Raw genomic sequence first — 14,588 nt, forward strand, 5'->3', positions numbered from 1 at the left:
CGATACCTGTTTTTAGTTTACAAATTAATTCTAACCTAGTGTATAGATTTGGTTAGTTTAGAATTTTTTATTAAAAAGAGTGTTTTTTTTACTGTTTATTTTTGAGAGAGAGAGAGAGAGAGTGCGCAGGCTGGGGAGGGTAGAGAGAGAGGGAGACACAGAATCCAAAGTAAGCTCCAGGCTCTGAGCTGTCTGCACAGAGCCTGACGCTGGCTTGAACTCACGAACCATGAGATCATGACCTGAGCTGAAGTTGGACGCTTAACTGACTGAGCCACCCAGGCATCCCGAGTTTAGAATTTTTTTTTTTTTATTTTTTATTTTTTTTTTTTTAAATTTTTTTTTCAACGTTTTTTTTTATTTATTTTTGGGACAGAGAGAGACAGAGCATGAACGGGGGAGGGGCAGAGAGAGAGGGAGACACAGAATCGGAAACAGGCTCCAGGCTCTGAGCCATCAGCCCAGAGCCCAACGCGGGGCTCGAACTCACGGACCGCGAGATCGTGACCTGGCTGAAGTCGGACGCTTAACCGACTGCGCCACCCAGGCGCCCCTGGTTTAGAATTTTTTTAATGCCCAGCTTGATATCAAGTAATGTCAACTGTGAATGGCTACATAATAGCTAAACAAATGAATTTAATGTGTGCAGAGCGCTGATTTGGAGACTTCAGAGGATCTAAAGTTGAGTAAAGATGTCCTTTGTCTTAAGGAAGTTTATACTCTGGAGAGATTGACAGTGCTAAACCAAGTCCACAAATAATTGTAACGTAAGAACAAAATAAGCTTTCTGTGTAAAACCAACATGCTTGGGGGGGCCAAAGACGGAAATAATGGTGGGTACTAGGAAAACCTTCGTTGAGGTATGCTCAGAAGGAGAGGTGGGGGCTGTCTCAGATAGAGGCCACAAAACGAGTAAGCATGGAGTGTATTTTGGACATAGCAGGTCATCTGGTTGGGCCTCACACCTACCATACGTGTAATGGAGCTATGGGGAATAAAAGGTAAGCCAAGGATGTACTGGGGAAAACTTTGGGTACCAGGCAGTTTCTTTTGGGAAGTGTGGACTGTATTCTTTGGTCTAGTCATTTCTTCCTTTCTTTTTCTTTTTTTAATTAATTTGTTTTTAAGTAAATTGTACCCTCAATGTGGGGTTTGAACTCAAAACCCCAAGATCGAGAATCACATGCTCTATTGACTGAGCCAACCAGGCACCCCATGATTTGGTAATTTCTATTAAAAATAAACACACACAAAAACTCAGGCATCTTTTCAGATTAGATTTTATTAGTCCAAGAACAAATTGACTTCTGAATTTGTTCTTTCATTTGCTATTAAATTTCCTGGTCAGAAATGTATTCCTTAAATGGAAATTCTAAAGGATTTTTTTCTGCCCTGCAGAGATAATTCCCAAACCTTCTATTAGAATATCCGAGAGTAACTTTACGGATCACAAATCAGAGTTTTTGGTCTTAATTTAGAGAAGAAACTGAGATAGAAATCAAACAAACTTGTCTCAGCTCTGAAATTAGGGTCATTTTTCTAGAATTAAAATTAGGCTAATTATTTTTTAGAAACTCTTAAGAATGGAGGTTGAATACTTAAGATGTATGAATTGAGAAGATCAATTTTTTTTCTACAGGAAAGAGAATCTCGTGAGCATCTCCGTTTAGGATTGTTGGGCCTCCCTGCCCCTAAGAATGACTTTGAGATTGTTCTGCCAGAAAATGCTGAGAAGGAGCTGGAAGACCGTGAAATAGATGATACTTACATTGAAGATGCTGCTGATGTGGATGCACGAAAGCAGGTGGGTAATTGTGCTAGAAAAGAAGTGTGAAGTCGCTGACTGTGTCAGTAGGCTGAAAGAATGAAGAATGGTCATTAAATGTGTCCATATTTAAAAGTTTTTTCAATATCTAAAAAAAGAAATTACCCTAAATTGCTTAACATAGTTAATAATATGTACTCATGTAATTAATAATATACAAGAATATCTTGATAGGCAGTCTTAAAATGTGTGTATGTATATGTGTATGTACATAATTTAAATACCTCCTGTCAAATTTATTATGCTTCTTTAAAATACACATACATGTTCTTTTAGACATTGCTTTTCACTCTAGCCAAGAAAAGGTGTTATTGATCAGTCTTAAAAACAAGTGCATGTTTAGTGCACAGAGCCCAAATTAGGATTCAGTCTTGTGAACTGTGAGATCGTGACCTGAGCCAAAATCAGGAGTCTGGTGCTTAATTGACTGAGCTACCCAGGCACGCCTAGGATAATTTTAGAAATGGAATTTCGTGGGACTCGAGTGTGAATAGCATCAATGTAAACGTATTTCAGAGAGAAGTCAACATGAATGTGCTTTTTATTTTTATTTATTTTTTAATTTTTTTTAATGTTTATTTATTTTTGAGACAGAGAGACAGAGCATGAACAGGGGAGGGGTCAGAGAGAGAGGGAGACACAGAATCCGAAGCAGGCTCCAGGCTCTGAGCTGTCAGCACAGAGCCCGACGCGGGGCTTGAACTCACGGACCATGAGATTATGACCTGAGCTGAAGTCGGACGCTTAACCGACTGAGCCACCCAGGCGCCCCTGAATGTGCTTTTTAGTTGGTAGTACAGGATAATACTTTATTTTTTAAGTTAATTTATTTTGAGACAGAGAGAGAGACATGGGGAGAGAGAACCTCAAAGCAAGCTCCGCACTGTGAGCACAGAGCCCAGTGCAGGGCTTGAACTCATGAACCATGAGATCATGACCTGAAGTGAAATCAAGAGTTGGATACTTAACACACTGAACCACCCACGTGCCCCCAGGATATTACTTTTTATGTTTAGTTTTCTTAGTTACTTTGCCCTACATTTACTCTCAGAAATGCCTTGAAATTCTAATATGTTAACTTACATTATTTGTGATTTAAGAATCAGGAAACAACACATTGGCTAGTTTTTTAAATTAAAAATCAGTAGCTTTTGGGGTGGAAGTGAGGGCTGTGTTGCAGGAGGAACAAATAAGAGTCCCCTCTAAGTTTAGGATTCCAATTGATTATTTAAATTTTTAAATTTTATTTTAATTCCAATTTAGTTAATATACAATGTGATATTAGTTTCAGGTGTACAGTATAGTGTTTCAACAATTCCATACCTCACCCAGTGCTCATCACGACTAGTACATTCTTTAATCCCATCACCTATTTCACCCATCCCTCCCACCCACCTCCTCTGTGGTAACCATCAGTTCTCTATAGTTAAGAGTCTGTTTCTTGGTTTGTCTCTTTTTTTTTCTTTTGCTGGTTTGTTTTGTTTCTTACATTCTACATATGAGTGAAATTTTATGGTATTTGTCTTTCTCTGACTATTTCACTTAGCATTGCACTCTCTAGCTCCGTCCATGTCGTTGCAAATGGCAAGATTTCATTCCTTTTCATGGTGGAGTAGTATTCCATGTTATGTATATATGTGTGTGTGTGTGTGTGTGTGTGTGTGTGTGTGTGTGTGTGTGTATGTATTACATCTTCATTATCTTTATAGGTATATATATACACGCACATATACACACCACAACTTCTTTATCCATTCATCAATCCATTGACATTTGGGCTGCTTCTGTAGTTTGGCTCTTGTAAATCATGTTGCTCTAAACATAAAGGTGCATGTCCCTTTGAATTAGTGTTTTTGTATTTTTTGGGCAAATGCCCCATAGTGTGATTCTGGATTGTAGGGTAGTTCTATTTTTAACTTTTTGAGGATCCTCCATACTGTTTTTCTCAGTGACTGTACCAGTTTGCACGCCCACCACCGGTGCTCAAGCGTTCCTTTTTCTTCACATCCTCGCCAATTGTTCTTTCTTGTGTTTTTGATTTTAGCCATTCTGACAGGTATGAAGTGATATCTCATTGTAGTTTTGATTTGTATTTCCCTGATGATGAGAGATGTTGAGCATCTTTTCATGTGTCCATTAGCCATCTTGATGTCTTCTTGGAGAAGTGTCTGTTCATGTCTTTTGCCCACTTTGTAACTATTTGTTTTCTCGTGTTGGGATGTATAAGTTCTTTATATATTTTGGATACTAACCTTTTCTTGGATATGTTGTATACAAATATCTTTTCTCATTCAACAGGTTGTCTTTTGTTGATTATTTTCTTCATTGTGCTTTTTATTTTGATGTAATTCCCATAGTTTATTTTTGCTTTTATATCCCTTGCCTCTGGAGACATATCTAGAAAAATGTTGCTACAGCTGGTGTCAGGGACATTCCTGCCTATGCTCTCTTCTAGGATTTTTATTAGAATTCCAAATTAAACAAGAAAAGAATGATTATCTGATGGATGGAGCCACATAAACTTGGAGAATGCTCTAGTAGCTGTTGGCAGTTCTTAGTTTGTATTGTAATGAGAGAATGAATAGACTGATTTCTGTTGCCTTATATTACCTTTCTACAAACTTACACAGACTTCGACAGCTTTAACTCTTGAACGTACATGTTCTTATACATGTTTTCAACTTTATTGAAATGTGGCAAATACCATATAGCTGTAATAATGGATATAAAAATAATTTTTTTAGGCTATACGAGAGGCAGAGCGTGTAAAGGAAATGAAGCGAATGCACAAAGCTGTCCAGAAAGATCTGCCAAGACCATCAGAAGTAAGTATTAGAATTTCTGGCTTAGGAAGTTTTGAGTTTCTTCTTATGTGATTGATGCTTTTATATCATTCATAAAGTTTGTGAAACAAAATATTATATTCTTTCTGGAATATAGTAAAGCACTTCCCAGATATAATGTAAAATGTTTTGCTGGTACAAATAAGACCTTAGAAGGAAAGCAAAATTCTTTTGAAAATGTAAAACTACTATTTAATTCATGCTAGAACAAGTAATAACATCAGCATTGGAGTGATAATGTTTGGTAATTGTACTTGTCTTAAAATTTTAGGTAAATGAAACTATTCTAAGACCCTTAAATGTAGAACCACCTCTAACAGATTTACAAAAAAGTGAAGAACTAATCAAAAAAGAAATGATCACAATGCTTCATTATGACCTTCTACATCACCCTTATGAACCATCTGGAAATAAAAAAGGAAAAACTGTAGGATTTGGTACTAATAATTCAGAGCACATTGCCTATCTGGAACATAACCCTTACGAAAAGTTCTCCAAAGAAGAGCTGAAAAAGGTATCATTGATTATAAAGTATTCATTAAATACTGTGTATAATGGGAAAACACTGTCTTTTCTCATTCTGATATTTATAAACAAGTGAATTTCATGATTAGGAGATAAATGTTCATAGTAAGTGTTATGAAGAAGACATACTTAATCCCCCCCCCCCCCCCCCCCCCCCCCCCCCCCCCCACTTTTCATTCAGTGACAGACCTTTTCCAGGTAAACACTGGCTTAGGTGGCGAGGTGTTTTGTTTCATGGGTGTATGCCTCATGGACAGTTGCTGCAAATTGCCATTTTCTGTGTTTAACTCTGCTACTTCTGAGTTGAATTGAATACCTTTAATACCTAAACCTCATTTATTTAGATTAATATGAAAAAGCAGGCATGCGTAAAAAATGTTTTTTTCACCTATTCAAAGAAAAGAAATATGGTTTTACTGAATCTTTTTCCCTTAAATCATTTCCCACTATCTTTTTAGATAAGGAAATGCAGGAACATTTTCTTGAATAAAGTCTGTCCTGCCTCTTCCTCCGTATGCATTTGATTTTTCTGTTCTGACAGAGCAAACAGCTGTGATTGCGAATAGAAATCTGTTCCATGGTATGAGAAAATACAGTTGGTGTCATTGTTGGAAGCAGAGTGGTCATTAGCTTTAGTCTTATTTCTTTAGTCCTTAGCCCTGAGGGGCAGTTATAGACTTGTTGATTGGAATGGGTTATTGAATACTTGGGGAGAGAATCCCTACAATATATATATATTTTTTTCTGTCTTCTCTCCTGCTCTTTACCTGTATTTTTTTCTTGCTTTCTATTTTCCTTTTTGCAAAAGTAATACGTGTTTATTGAAGGATTTTTAGAAATTAGAGAAAGGAAGGACAGTTTGCCCCTGATTTCTGAGTAACCTTGAATTACTCTTAGTAAGTATGATAGGAAACTGACATCTGTTGAATGCTTACACTTGTGGCAGGCACATTTTACCATTGGACTGGGGTTGAGAATTACACTCTGAACTCCATACTTGAACAGTCTCCTCTTTTTAAAGTGAAAATAGGGGAAGATGGGATTTGAGAAATTTACTGTGTGTATGGAAACCTGAAATAAGGATCACATTGTTACGTAACAGAAGGTTCTGTGGGGAATCGATTCTAATAAAACTTTTTTTTTTTTTAATTTTTTTTTTTTTTCAATGTTTATTTATTTTTGGGACAGAGAGAGACAGAGCATAAACGGGGGAGGGGCAGAGAGAGAGGGAGACACAGAATCGGAAACAGGCTCCAGGCTCTGAGCCATCAGCCCAGAGCCTGACGCGGGGCTCGAACTCACGGACCGCGAGATCGTGACCTGGCTGAAGTCGGACGCTTAACCGACTGCGCCACCCAGGCGCCCCCTAATAAAACTTTTAAAAATAATAGTTGTAGGTAGTGCTTTAGAATTATTGGAAACCATTACAAAGTAGTTTGAATTTTTTTTTTTTAAGTTTATTTTGAGAGAGAGGGTGAGTAGGGGAGGGGCAGAGAGGAGAGAAAGAGAGAGAGAATCCCAAGCAGCCTCTGCTGTCAGTGTGCAGCCCTATGCAGGGCTCAAACCCATGAACCATGAGTGAGATCGTGACCTAAGCTGAAATCAAGAGTTGGGTGCTTAACTGACTGAGCCACCCATGCAGCCCTAGTTTTTTTTTTTTTTTTTTTTTTTTTAGTTTAAATATTCTTTCATATTTTATTGTATATATTTATATTCTTCTCTCTTCCAAAATGAATTTGAAACAGCATTTACTTAGCGAGCAGATTCTCTATGGGCAGTTTAAAGATAAATTAGTAGGGCGCCTGGGTGGCTCAGTTGGTTGAGCGTCCGACTTCAGCTCAGGTCATGATTTTGTGTCTGTGAGTTCGAGCCCCGCGTCGGGCTCTGTGCGGACAGCTCAGAGCCTGGAGCCTGTTTCAGATTCTGTGTCTCCCTCTCTCTCTGCCTGTCCCTCCGCTCGTGTTCTGTCTATCAAAAATAAATAAACATAAAAAAAAAAATTAAAGATAACTTAGTACTACTGTCTTCTAATAATGATAAGAGCTGAATTTGTAAATTTTTACTGTGTACAGTTTTGGAGTGAAACACCATTTCTGTTACTATGAAATGTTGGGTTTTCATTAAGTGTGTTAAAATTGGTTTGTTTTTGTTATTTTCTCAGAGATCTTGTTTAAAAATATCCGTTTTTTATCTTCTATAGACATGATTTTCCGTTGTTTTAAGTTTTTGTATTTGATTTTATTATATATTTTGGTCTTTGATGTACTGGAATGATCGAAAGCTGTCTTTAAGGCACAAAACGATAGTTGTCAGTTTTGAGCCAGGATGCAAAGGGCTGGAAAAAGTTGATGTGGTATGCTTGTGGAGTCCTTGGGTCTCGAGTTGGGCCACACTCTGTGTGTATGTTTTATCATTTAATTCTGATAACAAACATGTCAGGTGGGTATTATCCTCATTTTACAGATGAGAAATGGGCTCAGAGATGTTAAGCAAGTTCAGACAGCTACTTAAATGGTAAAGGTATGATATGTACCCAGGCCTGTCCAACTTTATCTCTCCTCATTCTGTCATCTTAAACTCTCTTTAGTAAAGTAAAAGCTGGTGTGTGAGCCATTATTATTTGATCTGTGCCCCCATCTCATTCTTTGGCAATGTCAGGGGCATCTCTTCAGATGAGAAAAAAGGCATGTATCAGAAGCAATAAATGCCTGGTTCCCCTTCATAATTCTGTGAAGTGTGAAGTGTATGGAGGAATTGGTAGAGTGGAAGGAGCACACCCAAGCGAAGGTACCATTCGGCTTGGGGCATGATCTTGTCTTGCCTTTATTAGTGTGATGTGTTTTTGAAAAATTGCTTAATCTTTCTGAGCCTTAGTTTCATCATCTTTAATAAGAGAGTAATACCAGCTACTTTGTAATGTGTTAATGGTGTTTGGAGATAATGTAGATAAAAATTTTAAATTGAGTTCTTGGCATAGAGTAGATGTCCAAGAAATGGTAGCTACTGTTAATAATAGGGTGAAGGCAAAGATGTTTATTGGTGATATATGGAAGCTTGACTTTCAAATCAGTCTGTGTCAACTTACTGGCTTCTTAATTCATTTTGTTTAGATATTGTTCCCCCCTTCCAAAACGAAAAACAAAAAAAACCAGTCAACCACAACACCTTGCCTTTACCCAAAGAAAGAGGAAAAATTAGTTTTTTAAAGTTCTCTCTTGATAGCAAGTAATTCTGGTACCCAAGCTTACTGAAATTATTACTGTACACAGGCCCAGGATGTTTTGGTACAGGAGATGGAAGTGGTGAAACAAGGTATGAGCCACGGAGAACTCTCAAGTGAAGCTTATAACCAGGTGTGGGAAGAATGCTACAGTCAAGTTTTGTATCTTCCTGGGCAGAGCCGCTACACACGGGCCAACTTAGCTAGCAAAAAGGACAGAATCGAGTCACTTGAAAAGAGGCTTGAGGTTGGTATCCTTTTAAAATTCTAATTTAAATATACCTTGATTGAGACAATGGACCAAGTAATAACCACTGGAGACAATTACAGAAAAATAGACCTGAGGCAGTTACTGGTTTTGCAATTCTTGCCTTTTTTTTTTTTTTTAAAGTCTATTTCTTTTGTTTAGTGATGTCTACACTCAGTATGGGGCTCAAACTCACGACCCCATGATCAACAGTTGCATGCTCTTCTGACTGAGCCAGCCGAGTGCCCCTTGCTTTTGCAGCTCTGGAGGGAAAACTGTACTAAAGTGTTTGGTCTTGTTTGGCTTTCATTAATTTTTCAGAATTGCTGGCCTTTATGATAAAGAATGGTGCCCTCCAGGTTGATCACAGGTCAAACAGGACCTTTTAAATGTGGGAGCAAGGAAGACAAGAAGTTAACACTGGTCACCCAGAACAATGTCCATCAATGCTAGAATAGCTTGTTTTCTGTAAAGAAGGATCTCAGTGGTACCAAGGAGCTTTTTTTTCTGGAGCCAAGAGAGCACATTCATGTAACTTTGGTTCCTTTCTGTTCATTCTCTGATTCCTTTGGGTTTGTTAGAGAGCACCGAGCTGGATTATCTTAGATAATAGCTTCTGTGATTTTTTTCACATCTGAGGAAATGTTGAAATGTACTAGATGGGAGTTTCATGGCACATGGTTTCTTAATATAGTCTGCAGGTTTTGAATTCCAGAATCTGTGTAGGCATTTGGCCAATGGCATGTAAATTGTGGTTCGTGGACCACTGGGCTGTCTTGTGGATTTTTCAAGGTGGTCTTCAGGGATGTTTCTGAGGCTAGGGTAGGGTGGGGAGAAAAGGGTGCTTCAGGCAGTCACATGCAGAAATGGCCTCAATTTCCTCCTTTGTGATTACTAATTTCTCTTTACAGAAAGCAAATTGGAAAATATTTTTATTTAGAGTTAAAAATAGCAGTACCACTTGGAGTGGTTGGTATCATGTGGGGCTAGGGAAATGAACAGGAAAAAGAGTTCTTGTAATATGAAATTATTCTAAGTCTTAATTTTACCTTTAAGACTACACGTATAGGCATCTGGTGGTTAATGCCTTTGAGCCTCTTTTATCACTTAGTGGGAAATTAGTTTCTCTTTGAAGTAATTCTCATCGTGGGTGAAATCTTTGCAGTCCAGTTGCTGCTTGTTACTCCGTTGTACTGCTAACTTCCAGCAGGGTGTGCTGTTGTTCTGTGTTTTAATTTGGGATTTAAAGTCAGGGCAAGTAGAACATCAGTGGGCACATTTTGAGTTACATTTTCTGTTGTGTTGGCTTCGTTTATTTATAAGTGGTAGTTAGCAGTGTAATCCTGATCTAAGGTCAGCATTGTAATTGATTAGAAAGCTATTTGGAAAGCTTTCTTGTAACCTTTATATATAAATACTTCGGTCTCTCACTTAGTTTGAAAATCTTCTCATTTGAGGTGGGTAAACGTTTTCTGCCCCACGTGGTAAGGACATTTTGTGCTCTTTAAAATATAAAAAAAGTTTTTCCCTAAATCTCATTTACTTTGCTGAGGCACTAACTTTCGTGACAGCAAATAAATGTGTCACGAAGTGAGTGGTGCCATAAAGTACAGTAATTTTTATTTTTATGTTGAATTGGTCTTGTGAGTTTTGAAGGGAAAAATACAGAAAGAACCACTGCCGTTCTTTTGGAGATTTATTTGGGTCGTTTATGAGCAACCATTAAAAACATGTGGCTCTCTTTGTTCAGTTCAGTACCAGGAACTGAAATCTTCCGTTGAACTATTTTTGTTGAAGGATTGGTGATTTTGGAAGAATATTCATAAAACAGTCTGAAGTAATTTTTCTTTTCTTGACTTCTGGATAACTTACTTTATTGTTTACCCAGCTAGTTACTTTTAAAGAATATGTAATCAAATCCTTTAATTTAGTAAACTACACTTATTTCAAATGAAAGTTCATTAAATCTTTAAAAAGAAGAAAAGAGACTCAAAAACCCAAATAAACAACTCCCCCATTTTATTTGTATCCATCCCTAATTCAGAACTAGGCTTGTGTTAGCTTATTTTAGTTTTTGAAGACACAATTCTCCTGGTTTGAAATACATAAATATTTTATTTCAATTGTGGTAATTCTTTCATCATCTCAGTTGATTGCTAAATTATAAACACTATTCAAAGTTTGTTGTGGGGAAGGAACTCCAGTTGTATTATATAAACTAAATGCTATACTTAAATTATTCTTTCCACTCTTAGGTTCAGGGAGATATGCCTTTCTGTGCAAGCACAATACACCATGGCTGCCAGTGTGTTTGATTTTTGCTGTCATGAACTTTGGAACAGCGAATCTAAATTATGGCCCTATCACAGTGTATCAAGCAAGATGAAATCCAGCTTTGTCGTGGTTGGTGTCTCCTAAATGGATTAAAAAATATGCCCTGAGGTTTATATTGGAGCTGGGTCTTTGAGCCATTACTCATGATTAGTATTTGAAATGCAGAATTTAAATGAAAATCCTTAGGATACTCACTTAAAACTAATGGAACCATCTCAGATTTTATGTAGAATGTGGTGGGTGGTGTAAGGAGTCTGTTAAATAAATGGAATCAGAAAGTAGTCACAGGTCAGAAGTAAGTGGGAAAGACTTCTGAGTTGTAACCAAGTTCATGTGTTTTATTCTGCTTTGGAGGCAGAATTAATTTTAGAACTGTGCCATACATTTGTGTGTCACACAAGGCAGCAGCAGCAGCAAACAAATGATAACTGATATCAGAAAAGGAAAAGTTAGAAAGCATAGCATGTCGAGGCCATTTAGATACAGTATTTTATTAGCTTCTGAGGGCATTATGGGTGTGTGGTGGGAGAGCAGAGTGATTGCTATCTGTAGTGATGCCCCAGGTATTTAAAAAAAATGGTTAATTTCTGCTCACTGTTATATATATATTTTTAAAGAAGGATGCCTAAAATAGTAGGAAAATTTTGTATCAAATGGTAAAAAATAAAAGGACTTTATAGTCCTTGATGTGATCGTATGTTCAGTGACTATTACTGAGCATCTAATATGTGCCAGCCGTTGTTCTAGCACCTGGGAGCGTAGCAGGAACATAGCGGACAAGCTCTATGCTCTTGTGGACATCAGTTATCTGGAAAATGCTTCATGTGGAGGAGAACCTCATTTTCTGATGATGCCAGATAAATGAGTCATTACTGTATTTGGGAAGTGCAAATAGAATTTGAAGTGTTCTAATTTGTTTCCACTTTAAGTGGAAATAGGAAATCGTCTGAAGACATAATTATTTTGAGTGAAATAATTTCCAGGAGGTGCAAAAGTGAAAAGAGAAGTCTGAATTTAGGCCTGCTATTAAATTTAATAGTATTTGAAATGGTATCTAAACTGCTGCGTTGAGGAAGTTTGGCTGAAAAGTAGATTTTGTCATGTTAGCTATAAAAATGGAAAGGCTTTCCTTAGAGGTGGAAACTAGGTCCAGAAGTAATACTTCTCTCTGTATTTTACTGGCACAGTCAACTTAGTCAAGAAATATTATGTAACATCGACTTCTTGGAAATAAAGTAACTTGAAAAACACAGATAACACATCTTTCTCAGTGTACTTGTAGAACTCTTAGGAGCACCCCTGACTTTACTGAATGGTTATATTTCAGCAAAATTGGCTGTACAATGGATCATATTTTCTCAGTGATTTTATTTATAAAGTCAGATATTTTTACATAGGAAAAAATTCCCTTAATACTTTAAAGAGTGAAAATTTAGGGTAAGGATCAAGTTGTTGGGCAAATCTGGATGGAGGACTGTATGTTGAAGTAACTCGGCAGGTTTATGTTCTCTTGTGCGTGTGGGGGAGGGGTGACATGGGGCACAGGAGAGAAGTTTCTGGTACTCTGGAATGCTCCCTTTCTCAAATTCTGCTCTGTGCTTTGACCGTTAAGGGCACTGGCAGATTTCTTGCTTTTTCTATCAAGAAGAGCTGGACCAGAGATCTCCTTGGTACAGTCGTGTTGCTTCTGTTATGCCTCAACGTTGAGTTGAATTTCTTTCATGCAGTTTATGTGTTTCATTTCCTAGCTCATGCAGATGTCAGGTGCTCTTGGTATTGCTTTGTTGGTACATTACTGTTCTCGGAAAGGTTTTTGGTAAGGTTTTTTGCCTTACTGTTTAGCTTGCTTTGTCGGGATGCAGTCTGGTGGATGCTAACTCTGGTAGATGCAAGCAATAATCACATGCTTGGACCTGCATCTCGTCAGTGTGGAGAAGGTTCACTGATACGATTTAATGCTAGCGAGTAGTATAGAGATGAAAGGAAAGGCACTGATGGGCTCTTGTTGTTTGCAAACATTTCGGTGGTTGAACCACATCGTTACTACCATAGGATCATATTGCTAAACGATGGACTAGGAAGTGGAGCTGCCATCAACTATGTATTTATTTTGGGTATCCTTAAACCTGTTTTTCCAGTGGTGTAAAGTTATATTCTGGGCCTCCAAGCAAGAGTTTCACTGAGGGATGCTCTTAATGTTTCTGAACCTCACTGTAACAGACTTTAACTGAAGACAGTATTGGAGACCCAAGGATAATGTGTTTATTTTGGAATTACTTAAGCTTAGTAACCTTAACAAACTTAGTGAGTTTGAAAGTAACAATTACACTTTTATAAGTCCCATACAGCCCCCTTTTGTAATGACCCGAGGAAACACTTATGGTTCCACTGATTCATCTCCTGGGGACCATCAGTTTTCCATTGGTCTCTGGCCAGCCTTTTTTAGACAGTTTCTCTTCTATGCATTTAAAAAATAACATTTGTGGGCGTTTTTCTAAAAATAATACCTGTACTTTGTAGAAAATTTAAAAAGAAATTAAAAAACAATTTGAAAAGAAGCCTACCATCCAAACATAATCGCCTTATACATTTTGAGGGATATGTATGTGTGTGTATATCTATTAATATATGTGTGTGTGTATAATTAAATATAGAAAAAAATTACTGTATGCATCTGTATGTGGATGAAAGGAGGAAGATGTTTAAAACTGAACTGGAATCATCATATACTGTCTATTAATATGTGTGTGTGTATAATTAAATATAGAAAAAAATTACTGTATGCATCTGTGTGTGGATGAAAGGAGGAAGATGTTTAAAACTGAATTGGAATCATCATATACTACTTTGTAGATTTAATAACATATTGCAAATACCATTTTAAAAAGACCTGATCACTTGCTCTCATTTATAGAGTTGTGGCAAAGATCTGGTTTGGTGAAATCCCCAATTATGCTAGTTATATTCTGCCCAACTTCTTGAGAAGTTGTTAAATAACATTTTTTTTCCCTGTAAATTTTTTCTGAGAAATGTTTGTGTTCTTATAATTTTATAGCTTGTTAAGAATAGAAGAGTTAGGAATTTAAAAGGATAAGCTGAGGAAAGTCAAAGCTTTTCTCAAGTGTCAAATAAAACTCTTGTAGGTTAATGTCTCAATCAGGGAAAGAGTGATGGGCAGGTCCATTAATTAAGATCTTGTTTACATGTGTCTAGAATAACTTGTTTTTCAGGGAACTGTCTGATGGCATTAAGCCATTCAGTCCCACAGCTTGAATTTCTTCAGGCATGTTTGCATTTCACGGGCTGAGGCAGAGGGGACATTCGGTTTATTAGTAGTGGTGTGTTGAACTTTCAAGTAGGACATACTTCATAGCTTCATCACTTAGTGGCCATGTGGCCTAGGGCAAGTTACTTACCGTCTCTGAGCCTCGTATTTCCTCATACTTACCTGTAAAATTAGGGTGGGTAATAGTTCTTATCTCACGGAAGTGAGAGTTTGAGACAATGTAAGATTAAGTGAGATACTGTGTGCCTAGCAAATAGCAAGTTTTAGCAAATGGGAATTCCCATGTCTCTTCAGGTCTGTTAACCACC

The 14,588-nt window shown here is 37.4% G+C and overlaps 1 protein-coding gene across 2 annotated transcripts in view; it reads left to right on the forward strand.

Annotated features, from left to right (window-relative positions):
• The window catches only part of CDC5L (cell division cycle 5 like), a 48,350-nt gene that overhangs the window by 26,353 nt on the left and 7,409 nt on the right, over window positions 1-14,588 (forward strand). Inside the window, exons 11-15 of one of the 2 annotated variants that reach the window (XR_015251253.1) lie at window positions 1,640-1,804; window positions 4,570-4,650; window positions 4,940-5,182; window positions 8,463-8,660; window positions 10,916-11,063. Coding sequence is in view for 1 of the 2 variants with exons in the window: in XM_025925342.2 (XP_025781127.2) it covers window positions 1,640-1,804; window positions 4,570-4,650; window positions 4,940-5,182; window positions 8,463-8,660 (687 nt within the window). In the remaining variant the exon portion in view is untranslated. The remainder of the gene's footprint in view (window positions 1-1,639; window positions 1,805-4,569; window positions 4,651-4,939; window positions 5,183-8,462; window positions 8,661-10,915; window positions 11,064-14,588) is intronic. The other variant, XM_025925342.2, reaches the window with a different exon arrangement.

The sequence above is a fragment of the Puma concolor genome, chromosome B2 (genome assembly GCF_028749965.1).
Source record: "Puma concolor isolate L17-30 chromosome B2, mPumCon1.1.hap2, whole genome shotgun sequence".
In the NCBI taxonomy this organism is placed as follows: domain Eukaryota; kingdom Metazoa; phylum Chordata; class Mammalia; order Carnivora; family Felidae; genus Puma; species Puma concolor.